General features: G+C 38.8%; 1 protein-coding gene across 1 annotated transcript in view; it reads right to left on the bottom strand.

The window, feature by feature from the left end:
- LOC140950338 (2-(trimethylamino)ethylphosphonate dioxygenase-like) overlaps nt 1-13591 on the bottom strand; it is a 20609-nt gene extending 7018 nt beyond the window's left edge. The window contains exons 1-10 of the mRNA XM_073399558.1: nt 13448-13591; nt 8953-9035; nt 7030-7157; nt 6325-6473; nt 3196-3254; nt 2300-2378; nt 1991-2035; nt 1768-1892; nt 1092-1232; nt 876-936 (exon numbers count right to left, since the gene is read on the bottom strand). Of these exons, the coding sequence (XP_073255659.1) occupies nt 876-936; nt 1092-1232; nt 1768-1892; nt 1991-2035; nt 2300-2378; nt 3196-3254; nt 6325-6473; nt 7030-7157; nt 8953-9035; nt 13448-13522 (945 nt within the window). The 5' untranslated portion in view covers nt 13523-13591. The remainder of the gene's footprint in view (nt 1-875; nt 937-1091; nt 1233-1767; nt 1893-1990; nt 2036-2299; nt 2379-3195; nt 3255-6324; nt 6474-7029; nt 7158-8952; nt 9036-13447) is intronic.
- Between the last annotated feature and the right edge of the window lie 962 nt (nt 13592-14553).

The raw sequence follows: 14553 nt of genomic DNA, 5'->3' as shown, positions 1-14553 counted from the left end.
ATGGACACTCCGTGGAAGCTGTCTTTGAAACTCAAAAAACACTTGATGGAATTCCATGGGGTACAAGTAAGGGCCTATTTACAAGGAGAGAGGGTCACCCTAGAGCTAGGGTTACCTTAACAAGTGGGTTAAAGTTAGCTCTGGTTTACAAGCAAATTTCACAGGTAGGGTTAACCTATCATCCGGGTCAACTTTACCAGCTTTGCTGACGTGTTTCGTCATGCGTGACATTCTTTGTAACAGTCCAAGATTTGAAATAATCTTGAAGTTCTCTATGGAAAACACGTTAAATTCACGGAAAAAGGGAAAATATTATCATAGACAGAAAATAACTTTTTATTTTTCACATGTTTATAATTAAGCTCAGAAATTGGATAATACTGTTCAAATTGGCATGATTACTGGTCACGCATTACAGCAGAAAGTTGACCTGGGTAGGCGAGTTATCCCTAGCAGAGCGTTTACAAGGCTTGTAGGCCGTAACCCTCTTGTTAGGGTAACCCTAGCACTCAGGTAAGGTTACCCTAGCGCTTGGGTAACCCCACCTGCCTTGTAAACTTGTCATGTGAAAAAAGAAGAAATATGCGAGTGCTAGGGTAACCCTCACACCAGGGTTACCCTCCCTCCTTGTAAACAGGGCCTCAACTACGAATGTGTGTGTTCTAAGGTTATGAATGAATGTGCCCTAGCATTGAATAGCATAGAAAACTCTTGCGACTCTATCCCATTTGGACCTTATTTCTACCTACATTTGGAAAACAGAGTGCCATAGGAAGGCACTACATGAACCATACTAATGGTATTGTTGGTACTGTTGATTAACTTTGTAAATATTAAACAGGTACACTACAGAGTAAAAAAAAACCTCATCGTACCTCATTGTCTGGATTAAGAACAACATGTGGTCTTTTGTACACTAGCTTGACAGGATAATCCCTGCAACATAAAGAAAAGAACAGCAACAACAAAATGCTTGGCTCGTTAAAAAGGGTTTCTCAATGTTAAATTAAGCTTAAAGTGTGTTACATTATTCCGATGCATATTTTTAGTGGTTGTGATAAAGATGAAAATTTTCAAGTAAGAACAAATACCTTTCAAAGTGTATTTTCTGAAATGTTGCTGGTATACGCACAAGATTGTTGAAGTCATCAGGAAACTGTTTTCGCAAATCCTTAGCAACCTCAAAAGCATCTACAAATATGCTCTCGCCTCCTTCAACTTCCGGATCGAATCTAAGGATAGACAAACAGTATAATGTTCCGGCTATAACTTATGGAATTCACCACGCTGACTCAACACGCTGACAGGGGATGAGACAGGACTTGTATCCCAAATGATATCAACCCCTTCATTACCCACCCAGCCCATGAAACTGAGTTGTACCACACCACTGGTGTCTACACCCCCTACCCTTCCAATGAACAGCAGTGTGGGTTCTTTTACATCCAAAAATAATCAAAACCATGAAGAGCTGTGAGACGGATACTACAGTTTGTCGTTCTTATCTGAGAAGACTAGAATGTCTAACCTTTTGTAGATGTCACAACAAAGGCAGCACATTCTCTTCAGTTATTTTAAGACCCTGTGTGTTGGTCGGGCCGGGTTTGCACCTGTGACCTCCCGCTCGGCAGACCTGTGCGTTTCCATTTGAACTAACCGAGCGACGGTATTAAAGCACTTTTTACAGTACGCAGTGGAACAAAGTATCTCGGTTGCAATGCAGCCATTAAAGTTTCTCAAAAAATGACTTAGAATTTAGCTTTATACCTCAAGCAGTGAAGAAGCTGAAGTCCAGGTGGAGACTCATAATACATCAGATCCATGTGCAGAGCCAATTCAACATCAGTATACGCAATATTGATTGGATTAGGACCACTTAGCACATTAAACGTCTAAAAAAGACAGGAGCACGTAACACTGTGATCATCATCAGCCACTAAAATCACTCATGGAATATCGTTATTCAATGCAGTTATTAGTACTGACTAACCATTCCATATATGGTTTCCTGAGGAGGTCCCATTCTTCTTGCAACCTGTTAGATAAAAAAAAAATTTTTTAAACACTGTTCCCTTGGACATTATCTTGCATCAAAGTGTATGTACTACTTTGCCTGACAGCTAGCATTTGCACATTTTGCGGAGTCTTTTCGTTGTGATCAGGTCACATGTTTAATAATTACAGTTTAAATTTCAGCTCAAAACTAGATGAATGAACTGTGTCAGAGTAGCAGCTTTTAAGAGAATGTTGACTATCTAACTTCAGATCAGATTATTATAGTAACTATAGCTTCACAAACCTTACGAACAGTCTCCTCGTCATCAATTGGCACTTGTTTTACCAATGACACCCCATGATCACTTAGTTGGCAAAGCATTCTTAAAAAAGCAGGAAACACATGATGGGTAAAATATTAAACTAGCATCAATAGAGCGCGATACAAAGATATGGGGAAAAAAAGGATGCTTTATACTTAAAATACTATCTGTCACCTGGTGTTGGAAAGGTAAAACTGTCTGAACGAACGAGGTCTACACAAGGCTCCTTGTATAATTATTTACTGTAATTACACTACAGGATTTCCAGCCAATAATTAGTCAATTATTGAGAAACTCATACATATAAATGGCTTACAAATTGTAAAGTAGAAATGGTGATGCGTCTTCCATGCAGCAAATAAATTAGTTCGTTTGTTAAAACATTGAAGATTAAAATTGACTTTTGGCTTTCCCAATTGACAATAATTCATTCTCTGGCCGTTATTCCAACTTGAAAGGAATCAAGCCACAGCTGACTTTAAGATGAACAAAAATAATTAAAAGCACTGCTATTTTTTTTCTACGTGTAATTACATTTTTGGGACACTACAGCAAATAGCAAGAAATTGGCATTTGCTGAATTCGATGGGCCTTCCTATGGATTTTTGCACAGATAAAGCAGGATATACCACTGGGCGGTACTTTTGTGCCTATAAACTTCTTGCAAAAAACTTGCAGTACCATTTCAAGAGAAAATTTCTTTATTTCTAGAGCACTTATATCCTGAGCTCAATATTGATTTCAGGGCCATTAGTGAATTTTATACGGTGCTTGTATTCAACCTGTAAATCAAACAATATATACATGTACTTCAGGAATGGTGATTACAATGATATCATTTATTGGGTCCCTGATACATACAATAGAGGAAACTTACCTCCAGAGACCTTCCTTAGTTTCCATCATTTCACTATACTCCACTTCTGGAAGGCTGTGCTGTTAAATAGTGATTAAAACAGGGTGTTTCTAAAACGAAGACCCAAAAACGAAGACCTAAGACCTAAGACCCCATGGACTAAAATGAAGACCACATAGACTAAAACGAAGACCCCTTTGACTAAAACGAAGACCCCATGGACTAAAACGAAGACCCCTTTGACTAAAACGAAGACCCCATGGACTAAAACGAAGACCCCTCTGACTAAAACGAAGACCCCATGGACTAAAACGACTGATGCTAGGCGCTAAGGGCAATGCCCGCTCCCGTAATTTGTTACGGCGATTTGCGAATGTTGTGGAATTTCCGATTTGGGAAAAAAAGCGTTCAATCGAGAACATTACTCGAGTAAAGGTTGACATTTAGAGTGTCTTTTAAGCAAGGTTCATTTGTCTTTATGCCGGGTTTTATTTGTTTTATTTATATCCCCAGTGTCATACGCTGTTATGATATTCTGTCCTCTGTTGTTAAAAAATTACTCATCTTTACAGCTTAAACAGTTGTTTTTATGATAACTGTGATAAAAAAATAATAAAAAAAAAGAAAAAGAAGGAAAAAGACAAGAAAAAAAGCGTATCCGATAAGCCTCGATCCTAGGACCTTTGCTTCATTTATTTTAACCACTAGGCCACGAGGACTCTCTCACCTTGATGCTGCAAAAAGCTTTAATTTGAATAAGACTGACGTCATCATCACCGTTAACACTTCCAATGTGGTTTAAAACATGCAAAATATTTTCTGCAAAGAAACCTGAAGGAAGGGTAAGTGATAGACTTGACTATCACAATTAAATACTGCAGAGGAAATTCCACAACATTCCCAAATCGCCGTAACAAATTAATTTTAGTCCATAGGGTCTTCGTTTTAGTCCAAAAGGTCTTCATTTTAGTCCATGGGGTCTTAGGTCTTAGGTCTTCGTTTTTGGGTCCTCGTTTTAGAAACACCCATTATAACAGAAGTCCGTTGAAGTCAACATCTTTCATTTTCAGTAGACATTTCGACTGTATGTCGATACATGTTGACATATCATGTATTATAACTAAATGTTGAAGTCAAGAGGTTTTGATAATGGTCAGAATTTAATTTCATGCACGCGCGGTAGCAATGGACCCTTAGAAAAAATTCTAACAGGAAACAATGAAAATTTTACAAAGAAATGTGGGATAAGTAAAATAATTTGCGATACAACATGTCGTGCGATATACCTGAACACTAGGACCCGATTGAGTTTGAAAGGTTGACTTATTTAGGTCTTAGTTGTGACAAACTTAAACTCCTACCTTCAAATCTAGAGCTTCCCAGAATGGAAATAAAAATACGAAAAAATTACCTGCGTCTTCCATATGATTCTATTGCAAATGGAACACTCTGATTAACCTCTTTTCTTCGGTAATTAATGACAATTCCGCTGGGAAACTCTCAGAGGTTGCGATTAAATCTTCAAGTACAAAGTCTTATCTTTGTATCGTGAGTTTTTTTGTCCACTGAAAAAGCATATTCTTCCTTCCCACGTTTAAAGAATTTGGAGTTAATTCTCTTTATAAAATTTATAAATACGTTTCTACTACACGGCTTAAATCCAAAACCTTCGCTCCACAATACCTGGGCAAAAATCATGTAAATTCTCTCCAAAACCTCTTGTTCGAAAGCTTATTTCTTTACTTATTTCTTTGAGTTTTCGTCGCCATTTTTGGTTGTGGCAATTTTTTGGTCAGCGGCTTTTATTTGATTATAAACAGATCTGTATATGACCACTCGAACTTTCCGAACATTATGGGCACGGGAATCTTTAACCAGCGGTTAAAACCACTGCGAAAGGGAGAGTATAACTTGATAATTAGTGTGTCTCTCACTCTTGTTATAAGTTTTATCAAGAGAGGATAAAGGGGACAGAGAAGGCATCCCCCATACACACCCTATTCGTATAGGTAATAGCATGATTTGTAGTGATATTTGGCATAAATACCACGCGTGATATTTCAAAATTGTTATACGTAATTTCACGAGCCGTTAGGCGAGTGAAATTTGAGACAATTTTGAAATATCATGAGTGGTATTTATGCCAAATTTCACGTACAAATCATGCTATTATTTGTTTATACTACTACCCGCAAAAGGTCTGTAATTTTCACATGTAGGTATTTCAAATTAAGCTGAAATACCACTGCTCTAAACCAATCAAATTGCAGAAATTTCTCATGTAGTAGTATAACATAGGTAATTCGTCTCGAGTTATTTTCAAGACCACAGATCCCAAGAGGGATTAGACAACAGCCAATGACATAGCGCGAATGTGTTCCGCGTGGATGACCCACGCTCAGAGCCACGCGTCCTTCACGAATTGACGCAGAAAAAATGGCGGAAGACGCTGAGAGCGGTATTGCCATTCGTTTTGTCGACGAAAACGACTAAAGAGAGATTTCTGCTAAAGCTGTGTCAGCGAAACGAAAATTAAAAAAGAATTACCCTTCCTCTCTTGTATAGAATATTCTCTCAGGATCATTTATGATTTACAGTTTGAAAAGAGCAATTTCTGGTTTGATATTTATTCTTTCATTAGTCTTTTATTATTCAACAAAAATAACACTTGGCGTCCTAACTTGCTTTATTGTACAAACGACCGGTTTCAATAGACCGGCGAAATTTTTCATTTTACATGATGAAAGCACTGAGGTTACGACAACTTCGAGTTAAACTGATTTCACGGGTTGTCAAAGAGTTTAGCGATTCCCTTTTCCCAGGTGTACGCCGACTCATTTCGTTTCAATATTCGGGAATGCTCTCGACCTCTTTACGCTTTCATTGCCTTTCGGCCGACATGTTTTGCACGGCGTTTAGTCATGCGAAACCTCCACGAAACATCCACGCAGCGCGCGAGGTAACTTTATCCCGATTCTAAAAATAACTCGAGACGAATTACCTATGGAATAGGGTGTGTATGGGGGATGCGTTCTCTGTCCCCTTTATCCTCTCTTGGTTTTAAATATCTCTTCGTGGTAGATCAGTAATGTTTTCACTTATTCTAAGCATCATTTAGAATGTCTGATGGTTGTCAGGAGGGTTAAATACCGGTCCTAAATGCGGCTGTGTCCTTCTCATTTCACTTTGTATCTTCCTTGCTGGTTCAGAGTAACAATTTTCTCTTAGCCATTTTAAGTTAAGCACTCCTTGATGATCACTTTCAAGTTCCCAAGCTAAAAGGAGATTTTCTTTATTTTCTGAAAAAAGAAAATAGAATAAATTAGTAAGCTATTATAAGAGCATGAGTATTGTCCTGGTACCAGGAACTGAACTTGTGACATCCCACTCTGCAGGCCGGTGCTCTACTGAATGGGTTCATCTATCTGCGGCCAAAATATTCTATTTTCTAGCCATGGATATCGATAATACTTTTTATAACAATGAGAAGAAAAATCACAATCAATGTACAGCTAGGATTATATCAAAAGGCCCAAGTTAATGATTTGCCTGTCTCAACACATTTGTAACAAAAAAAAAAAAAAATCAGTGGTATTGTTATCGAATTTTTCTTGGACAGTAAAAAGGCTGTCTATGTGTCTTACTCTATAGTGATCATTATACTTATGTTAAGAACAGTAAGCATAATGAGGCTGAAGATTTTACATTAAAGGGCAATTCAGTAAACGTCTACAAAAGCCTTGCATAGTACAATGTACGGTACATTGAAATCAACTTGTTCGAAACTTGTGAGACATATAACATCAACACTGACTTTTAAGACTTTTAAGCTTAACTTACCCTACGCCCACTTACCAGAAATTGCAAAACATGATAGTTTTATTGGATCAGGAAGAGATGAGACATTAATAGTCCTCTGACCACTACTTGATTGCTTGCACTTATCACATTGGCAACAAAGCCGCAACCAACAACTGTGGAACCTTAAATAAGTTGATGAACAAAAGAATAAGAAAAATTTTAAAAGAAATGTATATATTTAATTACAGACATATAGTATATCAAAAATAAAAAATGAAATGACTCGTGTAGTTTTCCCGATCTACTGTTAGTTGTTAGAACACGTGATTAACCTAGTAGCTATTTGGGAGCGGTCGAAAGTTGTTACAATCGCCCGCGTAAATGTAAGTACAGCTGTACGTATAATGTTTTTCTAGGAAATCGATAACCATCAATTGACTGTTCAGAATTGACCATTGGCTGTTTCCAGTGGAAACCTTAAAAGGATCCACTGGAAGTCACAGAATGATGGGAGGAGGTGCAAGCCCTCCCTCACACAAACACGCCCTCACTGACATTGCCTTGTCCTTGTTCTATCCTATTTAACTCGTTTTGGTCACCAGTGTAAATCACAAATGTTCCTAGTCATAGCCATGGGATGTCATGGGAAAACAAATAAAGACATACAAGCTAAAAAGGTCTATTTCCATTTTTGGTTTCAGCCTCTTGTAAGCGACAGTTGGACACATGGTGTCCGTCGCATCATAGTTAGTAGTATTTGCTACTAACTATGGTCGCATGAACTACGCTACTCAGAAGACTCCGAGTATACAAAGTACTTTTAGAGACATAACATGACAACACATATCGTAACTTAGAACGATCGGCAGAAATGAAGGGACATCATTAATTATTCATAATCAGCAAAGTGGCAAATATGAATGCGAGTTGGCTAAGAAAGGCTCACAATAAGAGAAGAAAGAGCTAAAACTGGCCAGGTAGCGCTGATAAAACTTGCTTTCCTGCTTTCCAAAAGCCAAATTCTAAAACCCTACGCGCGGGTTTTTGAAGAAGAATGGTGTAACTGCAATTTGAGACTAAAACGAAGAAGATTGAACAAGAGTAAGCATTATCCTTTTGAACTTAAAAATGCAGTAAAAACGGCCATTTTTAGTATGGAGTTCATTTTCGAAAGAGATTTTCGGAAAATTTACACCGCTTTTAAAAAACCAAGCGGCAAATGAAAGATTGGCCTTTTCTCCAACAGAATCCGTTTAAATTTTGAAAATCGGTTGAGTAGAACCACTATCCATTTCACTTCGAAAACTTCTGGTAAGAGTTGTGTTCGAAAATGGCGGGTCTGGAGCAGCGAGCTGTTGTCTTAGGCCCAAAACTGAATAACAGTGGTTGCCAAGACTGAGACAATGCCCATTCAAGAAAACCACTCAGTTGTAAAATAGCTCACAATTGCCTCGAATTTTAAAGCCAATGCAGTGCGACATCTGACTCATTCGAACTGCCAGCCAGATCGCGGAATGCATAACGCTAAAATCGCCGAAAACGTAAACGATAGGGAGCTCTTTTCAGAGCCCTTAGTACCCCCGATCAATCCCCTGCTCATCCATATGGTTCCTCCTTTTATGAATGTTAAAGGTCCAATGTTCTGTCTTCAAATAAATTGAGAAGTAGTCTGGGAATCGCGAAAAGTTTTTAGTTATCCGAGGATGACATTTTATTTGCCCCAACGAAGCATTCTACCGTTAGGGTGCCAGCTTTTTGCCAGAAAGTACAAGCCATCACAAACGGTAAAATACGAAAAAGATTAAAAGCAGAGACTTAGGTAAAACTACCGTAAATCCTCTATTAAGCCCCCCGCGGGGCTTATTTTTGGCTAATTATGGTTTGTTTCTCGTACCTTCTCGCATTATACTTGGTCTCTAATGCAGAAAGTTCGCAAAAACGGTAAACCAAATTAGCCCATTTCTAACGTATTCTTACGTGGATGTGTGTCCGTCCTTCCAATCTATTTGTAAGCAGTTTCCAGATACCATTGGCTTGACATCTGTCACACTGTAGGTTGACTGCAAACCACAATACAGATACTTCAAAAATTCGTGCTAAAACTAATCGAATGATCGCTCTTGTTTTTTAACAGAACTGCTTCAGGGGCACCCAACGACAGGTTTCTGTAAAATATCTGTTCGGAGAAGCAAATATTGCCTAGATTTTTCTATTAATTGAGGACAGCTGAACATTTCTAGATGACCGTTCCATTCACGTACAAGTTTCGAAGCTAATCTAATAAATTCCCTACGATTTTCTGAAGTTTAATTTTTCACATTTCACTCCCTAGATTAGGCTATTTCCGAAAAAAAAGGAAACCTAAATTTTTACGGATTCAAAAATGTGATGGAGAGAGGACTCAGAAAAATTCTCGCTTTCGTAATACGTTAAATTGCATCTAAAATTTTCGGGAAAATAAGACTGAAGCCCTTGTCAGGGTCGTAACATGGTATATGGGCTCAGGGCTCAAAGCCCAAAATATGACTGGGATCAGGGCTCAGAGGAAAGGGCTCAGGGCTCAGAAGAATGGGATCAGGGATCACAAGGCTTTTGAGCCCGAATCAGGGATCAGATTTATTACACGGTCTAAAAATCTCTTATCACAATATTTTTAATAAGGTTTGTGTCCATAGAATTTCCTGGCCGAGGTACATTTATTTACCTATTCTTGCTTCCGGCTGGCGGTAATTCCTGTCATACGAAGTCCTGGTTGTTTGACGAAAACATGGTATCGCGCTGTCAACGCCAGAAGGCAGAGAAAGTGATTTATACGTATCATCTTTTGCGAGAAATGGGGGAGAAGAAAAAGGACGAAAAGAAATCCTGTGACAGAGAAAGGTACGTAAGTACCTCTTTGACTGATTCACTCCTGGCAAGGGTCCAAGCATAGATTTTTTCGGCCGATCAAACATAACAACATACCGCCAGGACAATTCATTGAAAGCGGAATTTACTGTAAAGGTCCCGATTGCCTCATCGCCTCAAACAAGTCACAAGGCGACTATATAATTCGAGGCTCGTATTTTTGACCAGTTGCTTAACTCTTAAAAGTACTTAAATAATTAGAATGGACATCAAAAGTAGAATACAGAAGTACAATGAATTCGCGCACTTTGTTGCAAAATAAATGCTTTCTCACAATTTAACAAATCTGCTCCAATTGCATGGAGTTTTAGGGTTATCTCGAACTCTGATAGGAAACCGAGATCGGTTCACCTACCAGTACTAGTATTGGGCCGGGAAAGTAAAGGACACATTCCATTACTGTATAACTGATAAACGCTTGTATGATAGATCACAGGTAGCCCAAGCGCACTATGTGTGGGTCCGTGCTTCAGAGGTCATTTGGTCGGAATAGTACTAGAATTATTAGTATATTATCTGATGCCAAATAAATGCAAAAGTCTTAAAGATATGAAGTCTTCTTGTTTGTCTATCTGTACTAGCAGCCTTTAAGATAACGGTGGTCGATATTCTCTGCATTATTACATGTGAGTTGTGTTCAGTACTCGATGGAAAGAAAGTCGACTAAACGGCGTTTAAACCGGCCGTAGGACACAGAGTGGCTATGAACTAAAGGTAAAAGAGCTTTTTTAATCAATATTTCGCGTGATCATGATTTTTTTTCTTAGCGTCGTAGATTCGAATACATGTGATAAAATTTGAACAATAAGGGCCCGAATCACATGTAATAATTCAAGAAATATCGATCTTCGTTGTCTTAAAGGCTAGTAGTACAGATAGACAAACAAGAAGACTTCATATAATCTTTAAGATTTTTGCATTTATTTGGCATCAGATAATACACTAATAATTCTAGTATATTCCGACCCAATGACCTCTGAATCGCGAACCCACACATAGTGCACTTGGGCTGCCTGTGGATAAATAGTCTGAAATTTCAGTGTGGAATTAGTGATAATAAGTGGAACACCAAAGACCAACCTCGGTGAAATAAAAGTAACAAAACCTTTATAATTTATTTTATTTTTAAAAAAATATAAAATAAACGATTGAATTGGTGAAAGGAATGTTGCATACTAGGTACAAGTAGTAGAGTCTGCAGGAATTTAATATATTATAGCACTCAGCATGAAGGGCCACTAGTAAGGGGCCCACTATTTGATTTTTGAGCCGGGGATGGGTTACTTTTTTCATGCAAGAGTTTTTCGGACCTCATTCGTGCAGTGGCTATTTTGTTTTGCACAAAATTTACAGACTTTAGTGACAATATTGATCTACAAGAATTTTTTCAACCACTTGGGCTATTCGGCCTCGGCTTATGTAATGGTTGGCCCCGGCCCCGAAAGGTATCACCACCTTAGACTTGGAGCCTGAATTTTTTAGTGGAGTGAGAACACCAGCTCTGAACGACTATGCATCGCGGCGGCCCAGCTGCCTTTTAGAATCAATAGAGAGGCTCTACCAATCCTCGTTTATCTTTTATACCGCTCCTCAAAGCCATTACACACAGAGAAAGCTGGGTCCAAAGGCACCGGAATGGCTTCGAAAGTCGCACGGCAAGAGTAAACCTTAAGGAGGACATTGACGAGGAAACGAGCGTGGAGGGAAAGGAGCGACAAAGGAAGGCATTGCAGAGCTTTGCGAAAGAATTCGGACGGGGTGTACGACAGCGACGAACGAGAGGGAAGACCAAAGAAAGAGCTGGTACACTTCCACTTGCTCTGAGTATGTTCAGAAGGAATGCGTCGGTATATGGAGAAGTCGATCTGCTGAAAGAGGTTCAAAGGAGTGAAGAACAAACTACAGTTCAAGACGCAGCCGAAGAATTGAGATTATCTATTCAGAAGGCGACGTAGTCGCTCTTAAGCACAATTACAAGAGGTATATCATTCCTTTCTTCCTTGCAGTTCTTTTAAAGGATCTCCACCATAACAGTGATGCATTCCTGGAAGATCACATGGGTTCGAAATGGCTGGAACAGTCAGAAGAAGATCCCCTTGTATACCACACTGGGCACCGCGACGATAGAAATTCACCTAAGTGTATCATTGGGAACGTTCAAATAATAAAAGATGGAAACAACTTCTGTTTGAGCTGCCTTGAACAGCAACGCCTAGTTGCATTGCTCCAGGGGTCAGTTGAATCAGATGATTCACCTGCGTCCGGTGGTGACGAAGAGGAATGGGAGCAAGGTCAGGCAGACAACTTTTCAGAGCCAATTAGATTTGAAGCTGGAAGGAGTAGGTCTGGAAGACCTACTACAACCAGATATGTCCTCCGACAATCTACAATGGTTATTAAGCCAGGAAAAGCCATTAATGGGCTTGACACAAAAAAGTTGTTAAACAGTAGAACCTTTGGCTTCATTTACTTTTTTACTTCATGTAAAGCAGGAATTTTGCTATTGGTAATTGATCGTGATCCTCTCTGTAACATACACAGAGTGAAAGAGGAAATTCACATAAGACTACAACATCAACAGGGATAGCAGAATAGCAAGCTCTGATAGAACCTACAACTTGCACTAAAAATTAAAGTTAATGTTTTTCTCATCAGCCCATTTGAGCATGTCCTATATTCTATATTTGGAGATAAACAAAGTTGCCTAAGTTAAAATTTTGTGTAAAGACATGGATGGGATCAATTCTTTTATCAGGGCTCAGGGATCAAAATTTGGGGAAAAATGGGGCTCAGGGATCAAAATAACGGCAAGAAAATAGGGATCAATGGGTCCCAAATATACCATGTTACGACCCTGCCTTGTAATTTCGAAAAGACGCATGCAAGCTCCCCTAGGATGACCGAACAGATACAAATTTTATAGCGCCGCTTAGAATGTATAGCGCCGCTTAGAATGTTTATCTTCAGATCTATAAGCAGTCTGTATAACGTAAAAAGTGTTTTCTATGTATTTAGGAGGAAAGCGTCGTTGGGTACCCTTGCTGTTTGCTTTCATATTCTCTACCACTTGTATTAGTGATTCCAATACGGCCTAAACTTCAGGGCCCAGGTGTTCCAAGGGCGACTAGCGCTAAACTAGGGTTCAATTTTAACCCAGGTTTTTTCTTGTTCAAAAGCATCTTTCAGGATAATTTTAACCCAGGTTTTTTCTTGTTCAAAAGCATTTTTCAGGATAATTTTCTCAATTCTTTTTAGAGCGTAAAATCATCAAATTGTGCAATTGTGCAAATAAAACTGAATTTGCTTTTAAAGTTTTCATAGCTGAATTGAAATTTTGCACTAACCCTGGGTTATAACCCTGCCTTGAACAACCAAAACCAGCCCACGTACGTTTGCGGGCCTGTTGCTCATGCTTTATAGCCTTATTATAACAGTTTTTCCTTGAGAAGTTCTCTTTTGACGAGGTTGGACATGCGGTATTTCTAATTAAAGTCAATTAGAGTGAGCTATTAAAATAAAAAGAAAAAACCTAACAAACTGGCTCAGTAAAACAGACACAACTAACTTGAGGTTTTCCTCGGAGAAAACAACTGAAGGATCTAGTTACAGACGTTCTACTGTAAAGGAAGCTTGTCAACATGATTCCAACTCGAACTCCAACTGATCTTGTTTGAGTTTTAGAAGTTAAGATAACTCTTCAATCTGCAGAGAGGTGACCCTAGAATTAAAAATATTTTCAACTTAGATCTGTAACACAAACATTGGAAAGTCGAGAGCCCAATTGGACATACGCGACATTTTTTTGTTCTCATTAAATCTCCTTTCCGTCACTTCATTATAAATTAGTGAAATTCGAGTCACAACTTTTTGTTTATGAATTTTTTTTCTCGGGACAAAACTTTTTGCTCGTGACAAATCTTTTTCTTTATGACAAACCTTTTGTGCTTGTTAAGGTCTGGGTTATACTCTGTGAGTGGTCTAGTGGGCTCACGCGTGACCGTTGCCAAGATACTTTCCAAAATACGAGTTTCGACCGCCAGATCTGCGGTCTTCAACAAGCCACATGACTTAAAAATGAAAAATTCTTAGAGGTCCGTACCGTACCCGACCCCCTTGCAGTTTTTTTCTTCTCAGTAGGGACTGTCTGAGGCTTATTTTAACGCCATGAGTAAAGAGGAGAAACGATATTATTTCTATTTCCAACCCAAGTGTAAAACATTGTTCTATCCGAATAAATCCCAACCACTGGAATATGATATGGCAGTACTCCAAAGGCAGTTCTGAATTGGACACACATACCAGAACGACTGAACAGAAGGATGAACACTGTTTTCCTGTCTGCTGTAAAGCATTTGATCTTATCATCATTTGATAATAGGAAAGCTAGCTCATTGCGTTTGGCTTCTTTACCAAAATGCCCCTGAGTCGAGGCTACGTGCACGTGCTTCAGTGTGAGAACATGCATTACATATTTAGATTTAGCATTATGAGTCGAGCTCTCGTGATTTCAGTCAAGATCTCACATTATTGAACTAGATCTCACATTATAAGTAGAGATCCTGCATTATAAGACCGGAGATTTCGGAAATGTAAGCTGAGAGCTCACATCGAAGGACGAGATATCACTTTATAAGTCGAGATCTCGCATTTTTAGTCGAGATTTCGCATCAT

Source organism: Porites lutea, chromosome 10 (genome assembly GCF_958299795.1).
Source record: "Porites lutea chromosome 10, jaPorLute2.1, whole genome shotgun sequence".
Classification (NCBI taxonomy): Eukaryota; Metazoa; Cnidaria; class Anthozoa; order Scleractinia; family Poritidae; genus Porites; species Porites lutea.
Note: the sequence above shows the minus strand (reverse complement) of the source record. Positions and strands in the feature narration are given on the sequence as shown.